The following is a 17891-nucleotide window of genomic DNA, read 5'->3' on the forward strand; positions in this document are numbered from 1 at the left end:
CATCCTAGCTAGCAGAGGTAACTGCTGATAACAGTTTGGTGTGTATCCTTCTAGAGTGTTCTGTGCATGTAGAAACTCTACATAAACTGTCCCAGTCACCACTCACGGGTTAATACTATAGACACTGCGTAGTAACTAGCTTTCCTCCCACCGCTTCATGCGAGGAAGTTTGGGGGGACACCCTGGGGAAGGAAGATGGTCCCGTTCAATCGCCTTTTCAACATCCTAATGTGGGAGAATCCGTATTTGTGGAGTGGATCCTGATTGTCTAGGACTGATTACTGTTAACAAACCAGAAATCTCTGGAATCTAAGGCATGGCTTCTTGGAAAATGCCACATGAACCATGTGATTATCCTAGCATAAAATGGGGATGTTTCATGCCTGCTACGAAAGTGGTCAGCCACACACTGTTTACAGCCTTCATATGTCAATTTGGACTGGGCCTGGGCCTGGGCCTGTCCTGAAGGGGAAAGGAAGGACGTGGGGTGCTGTGTCAGAATCCTAGACCTCCCCCTGCTTCACCCGTGCCTTGGGGATTGCTTGTTTCCTTGAAAGCTTTATTAAAGGTTAACACTCACGAGTCATGCAGGTCTGATGTGACAATACAGACTTTTGTTTTATCACAGTAAATGTTAAAGTTATTCCTTATTTTCTTGTATTTGAAGTTCAGATATACTAGCTTTGATTTATTTTTTGCTCTAGTAATTTAGAATAACCAAGTAGGAATTCTGTATCAAAGTACCTAACATACAGCAGTTGTTTAAAGTTACCTGAATGAAAGGCTATGCCCCATTTTCTTGGAGAAAACATTAAATTGTTCAGGATTTATATTATGGGACTTTTTCCCCTTTAAAATAAAAATGACTTTATAATTTTATTTTTTTCTGAGTATGAAAAGTGATACATCTTGGAGGTTTTTATAATATAAAAGTTATAGAAAATTCATACTTTTATAAGTCCCGCAACATAGAGAGAAAACTATTTTTCAGAAATCCGTGTGTGTGTATACACACGCATGTGGATGAAATTACATATACCCGCACGTATACATAGCTCTTTATGTATTCATGTGTAAGTATACGGGCACAATTTTATGTAAATGCTTTTATACTGTACATGTTGCTCAGTAAAATTTTCCATTTAACAGGATATCATGGACCTCTTATTAAGCAATAAAGCAATATCTCTGTGATTTTATGGATATTCTGTGGTATGTAACCAATGTAACCAGTCGTTGATTCATGAATATTTTAAGCTTTTTAGATTTTTTTTTTTTTTTTTTTTTTTTTTTGGTAGCATGAGTAGCAACACATAGAAGGAATTTGAATGTCTATTTTTGTAAATTGTTCCAATATCTCCTTAGGGTAGATTCTTCAAAGTGGAATTATTTTGGCAGAGTGAGTTCTTTAGATTATTTAATATGTATTTAGCTGTTCACTTTCAAAAGGACTTAATGTGACTTCAAAATAATATATGATAGGACAAGTAAAAATAAGAATTGAACAAACTGACATGAAGTAGAAGAAGGGGCGCTTGGGTGGCTCAGTCAGTTAAGCATCTGGCTCTTGGATTTTGGCTCAGGTCATGATCTCACAGTTAGTGAGTTTGAGCCCCAAGGAGGGCTCTGCGCTGAGAGTGTGGAGCCTGCTTGGGATTCTCTCTCCCTCTCTCACCCTCTCTCTCCTTCTCTCTCTCTGCCCCTCCCCTGCTCACACATGAGCCCTCTCTCTCTCTCTCTCTCTCTCAAAATAAATAAATAAACATTAAAAAAAAAAGAAGTAGAACAGCCACCAGGCACCTGAGGTTTGTTCATTTACTCTAGTGACATATAGACTGACCTGTGAATATCTTGATACTTCATACAGAGAAAAAAAAATCACCCAAAGAGCCCTGATCTGAGGGAAAAAAATGACTAAAAAGCAATGATTTTCTTATGATCCGAATATTAAGAAATAACAGAAAATGAAAATTTGTGTAGCGAATACATTTACATTGGACTTTTTAAAAATTTTTTTTTAACGGTTAGTTTTGAGAGACAGAAACAGAGCACAAGCCGGGGAGGGCAGAGAGAGAGGGAGACACAGAATCAAAGCAACCTCCAGGCTCCATCTGAGCTGTTGGCACAGAACCCGATGGGGGGCTCGAACCCATGAACTGTGAGATCATGACCTGAGCCAAAGTCGGACTCAACCGACTGAGCCAGTCAGGTGCCCCTCCTTCTTTTTTTTTTTTTTTTTTTTTTTAATGTTTATTTGTTTATTTGTGAGAGAGACAAGGGGAGCGAGGGGCAGAGAGAGAGGAGAGAGAAAATCCCAAGCAGGCTCTGCACTGTCAGCACTCAGTGTAGAGCCTGATACAGGGCTTGAACCCACAAAATGTGAGATCATGACCTTAGCCAAAATCAGGAGTCAGACACTTAATCAGGAGTCAGACCCACCCAGATGTCTTTCTCTCACAAACTCTTAAACAGCAGGATCTATGGGGTGATATATCCTGATAAGAACCTATCATACAGTTCTATTATTTTGATTTTAGGATAGAGCCTTATGTCTTAACAGTTATGTTTTCCTCCTGTGGAAAAATTGAAGAGCATAGCAGAGATATGACAGCCTTCCCTTCAAAGTAAGCCAGAATCTTCTCAGGAAATAATACTGCATGGGCAGTTGGTTGAGGCCACAAAACAGAACTCTTATTCTCCTGGAAATTCTGAAAAGAAACACAGCCAAAGGTAGCTCATTTTATTCATTGAAAAGGTCACAAAAGTATGTAGTACATTTAATTTTAAGTGACTCTGTGGCCTCCATGAAAAACTCATTGCAAAAGACATGGCTAAGTAAAAATGAGTAGTTTGCCATATGTGGAAAGTAGGGCAATATTTAACTCTAAGAAAATTATCAATTATTCTGACTCAGTTGAGTAGTATATTTTATCGCCATAAATTAAGGAGGCCTTTGTAGTGGAGATGTGAATGTTAATGCAGTTTTACCAAGCATGCTAATATTTAATATTTCCTTCAGGGAAAAACTACAGAGAAATCATTAAAAGCCTGGACTGTGGAGTTAGGTGGCCCAGGTTCATGCCCCGGTTCTGCCACTTAAGTAGTTGTGTTACCGTAGACAAGTGACCTTTAGCCTGGGTCTCCTCCACTCAATATGGGGGTAGTAATCGTAGCCTGCTTCGTGTGGACGTTTTGAGGGTCAAATGAAAGAATGCACGTTGCCTGCCTCACAGTCATTACCCCCAAAGTTAGCTGTCATGACTGTTAACAGAGACGTGTATTTCTTTACCTTGCTCAGAATCGTATTCCCATTGGCGAGCAGCTTCAGTCGGTTTTGGGAAATCCTGGCTACAGACGTGGGATTGACCTGCAGTCATCATCTACTTCGGGGGCCTTAGACAAGTCCCCGTCCACACCTTTTCCTTTCAGAACCGGCTTGACCTCTGGAAACGTGACTGAAGACTTGAAAGCTTGCACCGATCAAAGTCTGCAGCCACCTGGTGGCGGAAAGGCTACGAGCCTCCAAGAGTATAAAACTGTGTCACCAAGCCATGTTCTTCTTGAGAACGACCTCAAAAATGCAGTTTCTTCTCTCCTACCAAAGAAAGCAAGTGACAACTCGAATATACCTAACTCTGACTTGCTGCCTTTTCTCCAGAGTTTATGTAGTCAAGTTAGCCATCTCCGCGTGGGACGTAACACCAAGTGGCAGGAAACCGTCCCTAAGGCTGGTGAAGACATTGCTGGTGTTGCGTAAGTATTTATTTTGAGACAAATGTGGTTTAGATTAGGTAGGTGTGTGAATGGCCTGAAGGGAAACAGACTTTTTCCGTGCACACTGCCTAAAAATGTGTTTCCAAAGATAATTTTAGGAGTTTCCACATTTTACCATTAACACACTTACAAGGAATAACTATTATACAAAGTAGAATTGGTTGCTTTGAAAGAAGTGCCTGAAAGTGGAGGTTTTGAGCACTTCTCAGGGATTTTGTGGAAGGATTATAACCTCAGAGAGGTTGGAGTAGAAAGTTGTTTGAATGAGTACCAAGGAGTTGTAGACTCATAAGCTTTACATTGTGTTTTTATTTATTTATGCTTTTTCTGTTCTTGAGCTCGGTATGTTAAGCATGTCATTATAATAGATTTTCTTTGTAGATCATGTTTGACCTGGGCTAATTTTGGAATAATCAAAACTATATATATTTGGATAATAATTATTTGTAGTATATCCCCCTCCCCCTCTCCCTCCTCCCTCCCCCTCCCTCCCTCTTCCCCAACCCCCTATCTCTCTCCCTCTCCCTCATTCCTTCTGCCCCTCTCTCCCTCTCCCTTGCTCTCTCTCTTGCTTTCAAATAAAAAAATGAATAGAGCACACAGAAGTACCCCTAAACAATTATGGCTGACTGATTTTTGACAAAGGTGCAACAGCCATTCAGTGGAAAAAGCATAGTTTTTGTTTTGTTTTGTTTTTTTTTAACGTGGTGCGAGAGCAATGGGATATCCAAAGGGCAAAAAGTGAACCATGACCTAAATGCCTTATACGAAAATTACCGTGGACATAAAAGCAAAACATAAAGGTATAAAACTTTCTTAATATATAAGAGAAAAGCTTGGGGACCTAAGACCAGGGAAAGACTCCTTAGATGACACGAAGATCACAGTCATGGAAACTTTGATCTCTTTTTTTTTTTTTTTTTTTTTTTTTCAACGTTTATTTTTGGGACAGAGAGAGACAGAGCATGAACGGGGGAGGGGCAGAGAGAGAGGGAGACACAGAATCGGAAACAGGCTCCAGGCTCTGAGCCATCAGCCCAGAGCCCGACGCGGGGCTCGAACTCACGGACCGCGAGATCATGACCTGGCTGAAGTCAGACGCTTAACCGACTGCGCCACCCAGGCGCCCCTGGAACTTTGATCTCTTGAATCCCATCAAAGTTTAAAAATTCTGCCCATAAAAGACCCAGATAAGTGGATAAAATACAAATTACAGACTGGGAGAAAATGTTTGCAAATTACAAGTTTAACAATTGACTTATATTTAATAAATAGCTGTCAAAACTCACATTAGAATAACTTCAATCAGAAGGTGGCAACAGACATAGAGCCATTTTCCTAGAAAGGATACACATGTCAAATAGCAGGTGAAAAGATGATCATCATTGACTTTGTGGCTACTAGGAAAATGAATATTAGAACCACAGCAAGATGCTGCTACACGGTTACTCCAAAGCTAAAATAAACACAGTAAATGGTAACAAGACCAAATGCAGATGAGGATGTGGAGAAACTGGATCTTCTACATTGCCAGTGGGGGTAAAAATGCCGCAGCCACTATAAGAAATACTGTAGCAGTTTCTTGAAAAGGAAACAACAGTTACTACATGACCCAGCAATCCTACTCCTGAGCATTATTCCTAGAGAAATGGAAACTTACATCCACACAAAAACCTGTGCACAGTTCATGGAAGCTTTATTTCTAGGTAATAGCCAAAAACTGGAAACAAGCAAAATGTCTTAAAATAGATGAACAGTTAAACTGTGACATATCCATATCACAGGCTGCTAGTCAATAAAAAGGAACAAACCACTGACACACGTAACAGCTAAGGTGGCTCCTGGGGACATTACGCTGAGTGACAAGAGAATCTCAAGAGGCCACACGCTGTATGATTACATCTGTACGGCATTATCGAAATAAGATTTTAGACGTGGAGACCACATTGGTGGTTGTCAGGTGTTGGCGATGGAGGGGCTGAGGGAAGTGGAGGTGACAATAGGGAGCAGCGTGACGGTCGGTGATCATTAGTTAAGGAATAGTTGTGCATCTTGACTGTGCTGGTGTTCACGAGAATGTGTGTACACGTGATAGAACGGCATTCACGTGCACTGTGCCAGCATGAGTTTTCTGGTTTTGTATTCTGCCATTGTTAGGTGAGATGTAACCATTGGGACCAGTGGGTGAAGGGCAGTGTCTTTACAACTTCCTGTGAAATCTATAGTTATTTGGAAAAAAACAAAACAAAACAAAACAAAACACAGTTTAAAAAACCCCCTCCTATATTCTAGAGTGGTGTTCTCAAACTTTTTGGTCTTTACGCTTTGAAATATTGAGGACTCTGAAGAACCTTTATTTATGTAGAATATATAAAAAATTCATTTGTTTAAAAATAATAAGCCCATTCTATAGTAATATGACAATTTTTATGAAAAATATATTTTCTAAAAAGGTTTCATAACGATGGTACTATTTTAAATTTATAAAATCAATGTTAGTTTTTTTGGTCACATTCTCCTGTATGTTGCATTATAGTATATATCATCAATAGCTAGTAAGACCATAGAGGTACCAAGAGCAAACTGAGTTAATCTCTGAAAAAAATATTTATACCCTAAGCTTACTACCTTAGGAAAGTCTAAGAAACAGAAGAATACACAACCACAACTTGTGTTGATTATCAGAGCAGTGACATTATACCTTATGTGGCCTCTGGAAAATGTCACTGTACCTTCATGAGGATCTGAGGATGAAAAGTTCAGATGACATCTTAGTAGTAGGATAAAAATAGTTGCGACTTCATGGAAGCTGAAAAAGTCATGGCGACCCCAGGGTTTTGTGGACCACACTCTGAAGTGTTTGTTGGTTGTGAACTTGAGGAACTGGAGTGCTTTTTACTATTTTTATTTCTGTTTGCCCAGTCCAGTACATTTCATTTCTACATGTTTTCGCATTAGGTTAGAAAAGAACTTTCTGGTACTTAGATGGTGACAAAAGGCAAAACTTTAAATTGTAGGGTTGTTTAGGGAAGTTCTTAGAAGACATGTGAAGAGCTTAAATAATCGGACGGTATCTGTTCGGATTTGGAGCTTAAAATCAGAGCCTTTGTAAAGACTTGTTCTTTGAGTGTAGAAATTCTCTTCATTTTTATATTCTCACTTCAAATGTATGCTTAGATGGTTAAAGAATTAAAGATTCAGAATACTTTGGGCACTCAGGGTTGTGGTTGCCTGTTCCATGTGTATTTTTGGAACCCGGAAATATGTTGTATGAAGAGAGCACAGCTATGGAGGCAGATTTCGGCAATGTGTGTTGGCTGCTTGTTTTTAGTAGAGTTTGGTTGCTTTTGTGATGACATCAGGAATCATTGTTATATTTTGTGTGTGTGTGTGTGTGTGTGTGTGTGTGTGTTTTGTTGTTGTTTTTTTTAATTGTAGCACAGAAGAGCAGCCTGTGTGCTCCTACTTGGAAAAGGTCCTTACTAAAAATATGGAACTGATGGAAAAGAAGCTTGTGGACTACATTGATCAGCGGATACATAAACTGCAGAAGCACATAGATACAAAGATGGCTTTGTTAATGGACGTGCTGCAGAGTCCCTGCCCCCCACCCGCCGGGATGGCCCTCCGACAGTGGGACTCTGGGGAAAGACTTTCAAACGGAGAAAGATAAGTGCTCGACACGGACCGTGCGCTACAGTTATTTATTACGTATTTATTAGAAAGCCAAAACCCCACAAGTTCAAAGCAAGTATTTAATGGCATTTGAGGATCACCATCTTACGTGCGGTGACCTCAGTGTTCATTTTAGCTCTACTTGTTACTGTGCATCCGGTACTGGGCGCTAAGATTTAACAACACGATAGGGTTATAAATTATTTGCAGTATTTTTATTGTTTACTTTTATTTACTTTTTTAAGTGTTTAAACTTTTCAAGGATTTCTATTGCAATTCATGAGTCTGTATTGTATATGTGTTTGATTTAAGTGCTGTTTTAATTTATACAAAAACCTTATGTTGTAAGGGTGTGAAAAAAATACAGTATTTGATATATTTTTCTTTTTATAAAACTGAGTACTTAAGAATCACAACCTTTAGTTTCAATCACATAATTACATTTTATATTGTTTATTTCAGATAAAAAATTAGATGTGATGTTTCTGCAACACTAGTTTACATGGGGCCATTAATTTTGCATTCTGTCATGTTGGAGCTCTATGTGGATAGGAGAGAAAAATCAGAACTGGCCTTTGTTAAGATTATTACTTTAGGTTAGCGTTTGGTGGAAAACGAGTTTGATCTCACTAAACCCAGAAAGCATAAGGAACTCTTGTTTTCTGAGCTGATAGTGGTTCTTCTTTCCAGAGCCCTTCTCTGATATGTTTCCAGCGTGAAGCACTGAGGCTCTCACAGAAGGATTAAGGCCTATGAATCAAGGAGCTCGCGGTTCTCTCTGGCAGACGTAATTTTCAGAAATGACAATGATCTCATATGTCTTGAGGGGTGGTATATTTGCATCTAAAAAATAAATGCGTCTACTCTGGAAACTGTCTTGAGTAAATAGAAATAGTTTCATTTCATCTAATATTTGTTCTAGGTGAAAAAGATGTTTTATACTCATTTAACGTTTTGGTGAATTTAGTTGTTTAAATAGTGAGAACCAATACAATGTTCATGTACGACTCACTCTGACCTCAGTGACAGGAGGTCTCTGTACCACTTTTATCAAGCTTTTCCTAATTTAATCACTACATATGTAGCCATTAAACAGCATTTCTTGAAGAAAAATTTCTTTTAATGTTTATTAATTTTTGAGAGACAGAGCAGAGGAGGAGCAGAGACAGAGGGAGACACAGGATCTGAAGCAGGCTCCAGGCTCTGAGCTGTCAGCAGAGCCCGATGCGGGGCTCGAACTCATGAACCGCGAGATCATGACCTGAGCTGAAGTCAGAGGCTTAACCAACTAAGCCACCCAGGCGCCCCAAACAGCATTTCTTCCTGCTCTCAGGAGAAGGGTGTGTCACTTAAAGCCAAACCCTTTCGTTAACAATTAGGCAGCTTCTGATCGTTGCGCTCTGTTCTTTGGCTGGGAAATCTCAATAGAGTTACAACTAGAACACCAAGTATGTCTTATAAAATGATTCCAATAATACAATATTCATGATTATGGTACTAGAAGTAATTTAGAAGAGCTTTAATTCCTGATTTTCCATTTCTCAGTTTTTCCATGTTAATGAAGGCCTAAGCTACACTATATATATACACATACATATGTATATATATATGTATGTGTATATATATATATTAGATATTCACAGATACTGATTCTCTTATATTTGTAAATTGCTGTACATGAGTATGTTTTTCTGTAATAATTGCTTTATTGTTATTTCCTAAGAACATACTGCCAGAATTTGCTCAACAGAAGCAGGAGACCATACATAGTATTTACAAAGTCTCTGTGAAGTCTTTTTCTCCTTGTAACTTTTCTCCACCTGTAAAAGCCAAATGTGCGCAGTCAGAACGAGCAAACGCACCTTCACAGGCCTGCTGCGGTTTAAAGTAGCTGCAGGGGATGTGTGGTGATCAAGAAACTAAATCAAGGTGAGGGTCATGTCTTTTCATTTGCACATTTTTACCACTTGGAGTGTTTTTCTATCTCCCTCCTCCCATGCGGGTGCGTTGAGGTCTCCATCCCATATCACTGGATTGTCAGTCTTTTCTGTGCAGGGCTGCGGCCCTGTCACTCATCTTCAGGTGTGGCCGCAGAGTCAAGTGTTTGAGGCTCCTCCTCATTTGGCCCCAGCCTAGCTTTCCAGCCTCATCAGCCACCTCTGCCTGACCTACTGTTCCCCACTGTCCTTCCCTCCCGTGGCTCCTCAGACTGTTGGTGCCAGCAGACGGGAGCCCTCCTCCCCTGCTTCCCGCCTCTCCCTACCCTACACTGTGGTTCACAGCTCAGCTCGGATGCAGCCTTCGTGAAGACACCCTCGGTCCCTCCCTTCCCCTCCCCAGTAAGTAAGCAAGCAGCCGGACAAGTGAAACGCAGACAGCCAACACCGAAGGCTCCTTCTAGGGGGGTGTAAAATGGTGTAGGTCGGCTGAAGCCTAGGATGCAGGTCAGGTAGTGGCTAGAGGTAAGGCCCGAAAAGGTGGCCCGGGTCTGGCTTCGGAGAGCCTTGACTGCTCCACTCTGGAGATCCGCCCACACCAAGGATTCAGTTTAAGAGGAGGGTGGCATCCTCAACTCTGGGCCTCAGAAAGCAAACCAGAGTGGAGCTTTGCTCCTGAACCCACTTGCAGAGTTTCTTGGCATTCTGCTTTGGGTTGCAGTGGAATCTGGGTACTGTGAATGCAGAACCACGTAACATCTGACTGCCTAAGAAATTAGGTCCGTATTTCTCATCATTTGCTCTCCAGTCTTCGTTAGAATCGCTTGGGGAAGCTGTCAAACTTGAAGTTTCTCCAGTCCCAATGCAGATCTTATGAATGAGACCGGAGGGAGGAGCAGACATTTCAGGGACTGAGATGGCATTGCAGGGAGGAGTAGGCATTTCAAAGGATCTCAGGGTTATTATGAAACAGGCTGAACCTGGAGAGTCTGCTTCAGTCTGTCACATAGTACACCTCAACACGTAGCCATCCAATCAGTCCCGTCCATCTGCCTCGTGTGGGAGCTGGTTAGAAAGGCAAAGTCATGGGCTCCATGCCAGAACCAGTGAATCAGAATCTGTGGTGGGGCCCAGGAATTAGATCTCACAAGCTCTCCGGGTGACTTTTATGCACACGAGTCAGAGAACCCCTGCTTTAATGAATGGTTGTCTCTGAAGAAACAGACTCACGATTTCAAACACCCAGGGCAGGTGTCTGTGTTAGCCTTGTGTATCTAGGAGATGCTCCTGAAAGTTTATGTTTAAATGAGAACCAGGGGTTCCAGAAGAGAAGGAGGGCAAGATTCAGGCAACTTTGACTTCTTGAGAGTCAGAATTTCTGAACCATGAAATGACTCAAATGGAGCGTAGTTATTTTTCCTGCAGACTTTCCCTAGCAGAGACCTGTTGGTAGAGTTTCCATCAAAAATGTTAATGTTTGCACTTTCACACTTTCCATGGGGATGAAAACTGTGAAGAGAGTACACGTGTAGCTGGAGATGAGCCGCCAGCAGAGGGACCGACTGCTTACGTTATCGCAATTTACAACGCGTAATGTGTCTGTTTACGTTGAAACGTCTCAAAGACTAGCAGCTGCCGCCACCGCCACCATTGTCAAACCACACAGCGCCCACTGTCTTGAAATGGGTCCAGGGAGCTGAATGGCTTTGCCAACAATTTTGACAAGTCATGGGAGGAAGATGGGCCTGGAATCTACCTCTCCTGTTCCCCAGGCCCTTGTGGATTGTGGGGTGGGATCTTCCTACTTCGAGTTGATTCCCTTTGACATTTGAAATCCAAGGCTGTGAAAAGGAACAGCTCTTCTTTAATGGCCACCTCTGTCAAGGTAAAGCAAACGTAGCACCTTTTACATGGTTTTCTACCATTTTGACAGTGTTTCTCCAAATGCCCTTGGAAGACATATTTTCAAGATGGCTTAGAGGAAAATACACCAGGGTGAGCAGATCTGAAGTCTCCTTCCACCTTAGTCCCTCACCTGCTGTGTAACATTGGATGAGTGATTCTGCCGTTTTCTTGACCTGTTTTCTCTTCCGTAAAAGGGGAGATCTCACAGCCTCCTTCATGCTATGGGATAAGGTTTATAATATTCCGAACATGACGCCCCTGGTATATAGAAGATGTTATATGGCAAATGTTAAATTATTCTTTCCCTTTCTCTACCGTGTTCTCTTTTTGTCTTCTTAAACAGTAAGAATGACACGTGTGTGTGTGTGTGTGTGTGTGTGTGTGTGTGTGTGTGTGTTAATGTTTATTTATTTTGAGAGAGAGAGAGTGCAAGCAGGGGAGGGGCAGAGAGAGAGGGAGACACAGAATCTGAAGCAGGCGCCAGGCTCCGAGCTGTCAGCACAGAGCTCAGCGCGGGGCTCAAACCCATGAACTGTGAGATCTTGACCTAAGCCAAAGTTGGACACTTAACCTACTAAGCCACCCAGGTGCCCCGACACACATGGTTCTTAATATCATTACTCTTCGGGCAATTTTGAAGTCCCTCTTCTATATCATGTCTTAAGTGCAGAAGGGAAGTCACAATCATGTTGAGCAGTGGTTCTCAAGTCTAGTTCAGGAAACCACAGCATCAAGCATTACCTTGGAACTTACTTAAAATGCAGATTCTTGGACCCCACTTCATACTGAATCAGAAACTCTGAGGGTGGGGCTACCCGTTGCATTTCCTGAAGCCCTCCAGCTGGCATGGAAGCCCGCTCATTTTGAGAACCATTGGTCTATGTCTAAAAGCACAGGCTCTGTAGCCAGCTTACATGGGTTCCTTCCTAAAACCCCGACACACTGCAAAAATGTTGTATAACTGGCAAAAGTCTAGGCTTTTCACTAGGGCTTTAAACCCCCACCAAATTGTATCCTTGGCTAATCTTTCCAACTGGTCTCCTCCTGCCACTCCCCTGCACGCATCCCACTCTACCCCAACAGCCTTTGTCTTGTTCCTTGAGCACACCAAACCCATTACAGTCTCAGGAGTCTGTCCTCAGTATTTTCTTTGCCTGGAATGCACTTCCTCAGCTTGCCCTCTCCCTTTTTCCAGGCCTCTCCTGAAATATCACCTCCTCAGAAAGGCCTTTCTTGATGATCCTCCCTAAATTACCCCTCTCCATCCCCATCACTTGCTCACTGATTTTCACTTTATTTTTCTCTTAAGCATTCTTTAAGGGGTAGATCTGTTTGGAACAAATTCTTTTTCTTCATCTGAGAACATCTCTCCTACCCCCTGTCCATTCCTTAAGGGTAGTTTTGCTGGGTATAGAATTTGAAGTTCTTCTCACTCAGTGCTTGAGAAATGTCACGTGCTACATCTGTCTGGCTTCTGAGGTTACAGATGAGAAGTCCATCGTTTGAATTGGTGTGTTCCCCTGTAGGCAGTGTGTTGTTTCTCGCTGCTTTCAAGTTTGTTTCTCTGTCTTTAGTTTTTGTAAGTTTAATTACAATGTGTCTTGCCATGGATTTTCTTGACTTTATCCTGTTTGGACTTTTCTCAGCTTCTTGAATCTGTCTTTTGCCAGATTTGACAAGTGTTTAGCTATTATTTCTTTGGAAACCCAGCCCCATCCTTTCTCCTCTCCTTCTGAGACCCTGATGACATAAATTTTGGATCTTTTGTCATGGCCCTACAGGTCCCTGAGGTTCTGTCAAATTTTTATTCAGACCGGGTACGTTTCTTGCTCTGTCCTAAGTTCACTGATTTGGTCCTGGCATCTCCGTCTGCTAGTGAGTCGATCCAGTGAGGCTTTTTGCTTTTTTTTTTTTTGAATTTCTGTTAATGTACATTTCAGTTCTGTAATTTCCACCTAGTTCTTTTGTTATAACTTCCATGTCTTTGCTGAGATTTCTATATTTTGATTGTTTCAAGAAGATTTGTTACTGATTGTTGAAGCTTTTTTATGATGTCTGCTTTAAATCCTTTTTGGATAACTCCAACATGTGATTCATCTTGCTGATAGCATCAGTTTACGGTCCTCTCTCATTCAGGTGTTACTTCTCTGTTTCTTGGTCCTACAGGTGATTTTCCATTGATCCTGGCTGTTTTGGCTAAGTACTACTTAGATCTTTAATTTTATCAGGCAGTCACCCTGCTTAGATTTAGCATGCAGGTCCTGTTCTACTTTTGTGGGGTGATGTTCCAATGACAATTTAATGTCCAGAGGCTTTGCAGTGCTGTTTTGATCTGTTCAGTTTCTGTAGTGTCACTGGGGCCCCCAGGTCCCTGACAGTGCTGCCAGAAGGGGCAGAAGACTCCCCAGGCTAGCGCCATCTGGTAGATCTAAGTGGGAGAAGGGAATCTGGCCCACAGGGACAAAGATGCTTCTTATGGTGGATCCCCTTTGGGCTGTCAACTGGCCATCCCAGTGTCCCCCCAGAAGAGCGGAGTCTTGGGACCAGTGAGGAAGCAGGTCACTTCCCCTGACCTTTTACTGTCAGTTGGGGCTGCCACACCACGCATCTTACTACTGTGGCGGCGCTAGCTTGAGGATGTTCGCTTGTCTTGCATTAAATCCCACAGCAGCACACCCACTGGCGCCACCTTCTGTCGCCAGATTCGGAGTTGGAAGACACCGGCCTGGATCACCTGTTTCTGTTCCGCTGTTGTGTTGCTCTTCCAGGCCCGGGGTCCCTACCCCGTTGGCCTTCTTCTTTCCAACTTGCAGAGTTCTTCTTTGACTCTTGGTTTTTTTCCAGGGGTTACAGTTATACTTCAGATAGAGAGGCAGGGAGAAACAAGTCCAAGCCGTCTTGTCTGCACCCAGAGTCTCCTCTTAATGTTACTAGATTGGCTGGCTGTGGGCCTCTGTCATACACAGCTGACTAAAACAGATGTCCTATTCAACTTTTGATTTTTGTGACCCTTGTATCTCATCAATCAAGTGTGAACATCTTCCAATGTCAATGAGCATATACTTGAATCCTAGTAAATGGCATTATGTTATTTCATTGTGTAGCTATAGCATAAAGTCAACCAGTCTTCTATAACTGAACTTTGAAGTGTAAAAAGATTTGTAGCCTCCCCATATCTTTTTTAAAAAATGTTTGTTTATTTTGAGAGAGATTGTGTGTGCGTGCACTTGTGTGCGAGCAGGGGAGGGGCAGAAAGAGGGGGAGAGAGAGAATGCTAAGCAGGCTCCACACTGTCAGCACAGAGCCTGACTCGGGGCTCAATCCCATGAACCGTGAGATCATGACCTGAGCCAAGATCAAGAGTCAGACATCTAACCGACTGAACCACCCAGGTGCCCCAAGCCTCCCTGTATTTCTATCTTTTTATTTTTTTTTAATTGAAATCTTAAACCTGCTTTTGAGGAGCAGTCAAATCCTGAAAATCAGTGTGAGGGAAGTAAGACCTGAAAAGGGAAAGACTTAGAGTTAAATGGCTCAAAATGGTGTTTCTATTTCCTGGGTGCTAACATGTACCCACACATGGAACAGAATTCAGAACTCCGTGAAGAGCTGGTATCCCGAGAGTCGATGTCACATGCCTGTGGCATAGGACATGGGGCTGGACGGTGGCTGCGCTTCTAAAGTGGGTTCTTCAACCTTGGATCTTAGTTCCTCCTAGCAAGGATGATTCGATCCTTCTTTCTCAAGTTACAGGTTTCATAAAATATCGTCTTCCCTAAATTAAAAAAATTTTTTTTTTTTTTTACTAGTTGGCCTTCATCCAGATCTGGACAGGTTAATTGTTGTAAGTATGCTCAGCACTTAAAATTATTTAGGCTTCTTTCTTGCCTCCCTGTTCCCCAATTTCAGAATGTTAAGCAACTTGCTGATCCCAGACACCTCTCCCTGGCAGTATTTAGCAGAAAAAATGGCCAAAGGGCCTGTGGTGTCCTCAAGAGACAGAATGAGGGACAAGGGCTCCTAGAATCTCCTTAAACCGTAAGATGACCGTCGGAGTGGGAGAATTAAGACCTTTTCCTCCTTAAAACATATTATTTACAGTGTGGGTTTGCGTATTCTCAGCATTGCACAGCATGATATTTGGGGAAGAAAGAAAACAGACCTCTCCCTAGTCATTCTCAGAAATGGCAAGTTTTAAACTTGATGAACAGCACGGGGTCACTCCTGACTCTATCAGGGAATATAGTTCACGAGACCCAGGTGTTTGGGAGTAAAACTACCTGCTCAAGAGAGGGCCTGTGAAAGGGAGAAATTCTTCCCGTTTTCTCTCCTGATTCCCTTCTCTCTTGACTTTGCATTTCAGTTGCGTTTCATCCACAAATAAACCCTTTCCCCTCTGGGTCAGCCTGTGCTCTTAGGCCTCCCCGGGAAGATTCCTGCATGTTTTACACATGTAAGGCTTTGTGGTTTGGGGCTCATGATTCCCCCGCCGAAGGAAGTGTGTGCTAGGTGGGTGTGTGGGGAGGGAAGCCACGTTCGCTGCTCACCCGCACTTCTCTGCCCAGGTGTGTGTGAGATGCTTGACCTCAAGATTATCATCGCCCTTGGTGGCGGCTTACTGATTGTCACATTTGTGCTGATGGCTGTTGTCATCTGTCTTTACTACAAAGTAGCCAACGCACTGAAGTGAGTGATGTGGGTAAGAGTGAAAAATACCCCCTCAAATAGGATACCTGGGGCTCTCTGCTTGAGCAAGGTCATTCCTTGCCCTGTGGCCCCACCCTGGGTGAGGCCAGGAAGGGCAAGTGGGTTGGAAAAGGCAAAGGCAGGTGAGTGTAGAACCTTGGTTTTTTTCCCCTTCTGGCTTAGGGCTGTGAGCTCATAAGTAGAACGTTCTCGGCTGGGTGGCTGGGTGCTGCTTTGCTTCACCTACCCTCTCAGTGTGACCCTCAGCCAGTTTATTCAGCACGTTGGCCGGGCCCTCCCTCTGTCCCAGACACTGCAGACTGTGGGGGAGGCTCTGACAAGTCTGGGTCTTAGACTCACTCAGAGGATAGGCTGAACCTCTCTCACAGTGTTCTCTCACTCTCTTACCTGCGTTGGGGGGCCTCTCACTGTGTTGTCTCATTCACTGTGCTTGGCCTAGGGGACAAGGAGGTGGGCCTGTAGGATTGTGGGGGAGCTGAGCTGTATGAAGATTCTGGGGCACACCCACACAAGGGAGTGTAGATCAGACTAAAGATAACTAACTTTGGGAGAGAGGAATCTTCCAATGGGGGAGAGATGGGTCCTCAGAAGCAGTGCTGTTCCCATCCTAGGGAAGTTAAGCCTGTGAGCTAGAAGGTAAATTCCAGAACCTGGGGGGTGGCCCTCTGTGGCACCTTCCCGATCACGCTCTGCACTTGTTGGGCCTGCAGCGGTCCGCTGGGGGATCCACGCTTGTAGTTCACTCTCCCTTATTTGCTGCAACCTGATTTTACGTTTCTAACAATCCTAAGAGAGGAGGGGGTTAGACAGGAACTTGGGACAGGGCCAGAGGACTCTAGTTTGGGGCTGGTGTCATGTATTTGATTGGCTCCAGCCCTAAACTTCCCAGGTACCCCCGATAATTGTGACAAATGGATGGAGAAGAAAAATTCTAATCTCATGCTCTGTGTATGTCTTTTCTTAAGATGTTCAAAGGCATATTTGGCTCTGACCATCGATAATAATGAGGCCACAGTCACGATGACCACAGACTCCACCAATGGGTCCTATCCCAGCATCCGGTGTTGTGAAGAATGTAACTTGAATGCCAACTCGAACCCCCTGCCACCGTGATTCTGTGACGTAACCAAAAGACCTTGACTTGGCACAAAAATCTTCACTCACAGTATTTCTTTCTTGGTAGAATTCATTATTCAAGTCAGGTTCAAATCATGTTTACATCATGTTAGGTACCACATATTTATGTACTTTTGAATAAATATGCAAGAGAAAAATAATCCTCTCTGCCTCTGGCATTTTTGTTGTTGGTCATGTGCTTAAATCACTTAAATTTGTGTAGTAGTCACTTGGGGACTTGGGGCGAGTAAACTTGTAATATTCTATTGCAGTATAAGAAGGAGAGTTAAGAGTAATAGAGAAAAAGGCATGTTGCCAGTTGAACAAGAAGGGATGTTGTGCCAGATGCTTGGGGTGGAAAAATAAAAGCATCTGGAAACTAGGTTTAGACTAAGCTTCCCAGCACCCTAGGCTCAAAGGGAAACACGGCATCTCTGAATGAGAGAAACTTTTTCCTGGTGCTTAATTCTGCTTGGATCGTATTACACGGAGCCCTCTCCTTGAGACTCTGAAAAAAATGGACATCCTCCTTTGGGTTTAACCAAGACTCAGAACCAGTTTTCAAACCCTGGCAGGTGCTAACATCTGAGGGCACGCCGTCAGTCCAGACGCTGATTTCTTCCAGACCCCTGGGCACTATGTTGGCTCCGAGGACGTAGGGTTTCTGCAGGGCGATTCTCTCCCACAGGCGACAGCAGACGCTTCTCATGGAGGGTACCAGGGCCACAGCAAGGTCCTCGGCAATGCAGGACCCTGAAGGTAAAGATGGGTGAGACG

The 17891-nt window shown here is 43.0% G+C and overlaps 2 protein-coding genes across 5 annotated transcripts in view; both read left to right on the forward strand.

Annotated features, from left to right (window-relative positions):
- Positions 1-8562, forward strand: part of LOC123577447 (ATPase PAAT-like) — a 14260-nt gene extending 5698 nt beyond the window's left edge. Inside the window, exons 5-6 of the mRNA XM_045439760.1 lie at positions 3299-3753; positions 7213-8562. Of these exons, the coding sequence (XP_045295716.1) occupies positions 3299-3753; positions 7213-7447 (690 nt within the window). The 3' untranslated portion in view covers positions 7448-8562. The remainder of the gene's footprint in view (positions 1-3298; positions 3754-7212) is intronic.
- A 123-nt stretch (positions 8563-8685) lies between these two features.
- Positions 8686-17275, forward strand: LOC123577452 (protein FAM24A-like). 4 transcript variants are annotated; one of them, XR_006701849.1, is made up of 5 exons: positions 8686-9378; positions 10904-11271; positions 15101-15135; positions 15857-15977; positions 16964-17275. XR_006701849.1 is itself a non-coding variant. In XM_045439764.1 (4 exons), the coding sequence occupies exons 1-4, from the start codon at positions 9350-9352 to the stop codon at positions 17109-17111; spliced, it is 333 nt and encodes a 110-aa protein (XP_045295720.1). In that variant the 5' UTR covers positions 9053-9349; the 3' UTR covers positions 17112-17275. The 4 variants fall into 4 exon arrangements, 1 of the variants encoding a protein (XP_045295720.1); XM_045439764.1 differs by lacking the exon at positions 10904-11271 and having other exon boundaries at positions 9053-9378; XR_006701848.1 differs by lacking the exon at positions 8686-9378 and having other exon boundaries at positions 9418-11271.
- Positions 17276-17891: the final 616 nt, after the last annotated feature.

Source organism: Leopardus geoffroyi, chromosome D2 (genome assembly GCF_018350155.1).
Source record: "Leopardus geoffroyi isolate Oge1 chromosome D2, O.geoffroyi_Oge1_pat1.0, whole genome shotgun sequence".
NCBI lineage: Eukaryota > Metazoa > Chordata > Mammalia > Carnivora > Felidae > Leopardus > Leopardus geoffroyi.

What these genes read in the sequence shown, in the direction of transcription:
- LOC123577452 (XM_045439764.1), top strand. Translation starts at nt 9,350, where the DNA reads ATGTGTGGTGATCAAGAAACTAAATCAAG. An exon ending in ATCTGGACAGGTTAATTGTT is followed by an intron (nt 15,136 to 15,856) that starts GTAAGTATGCTC and finishes TTCTCTGCCCAG; the next exon opens with GTGTGTGTGAGATGCTTGAC. An exon ending in AAAGTAGCCAACGCACTGAA is followed by an intron (nt 15,978 to 16,963) that starts GTGAGTGATGTG and finishes TCTTTTCTTAAG; the next exon opens with ATGTTCAAAGGCATATTTGG.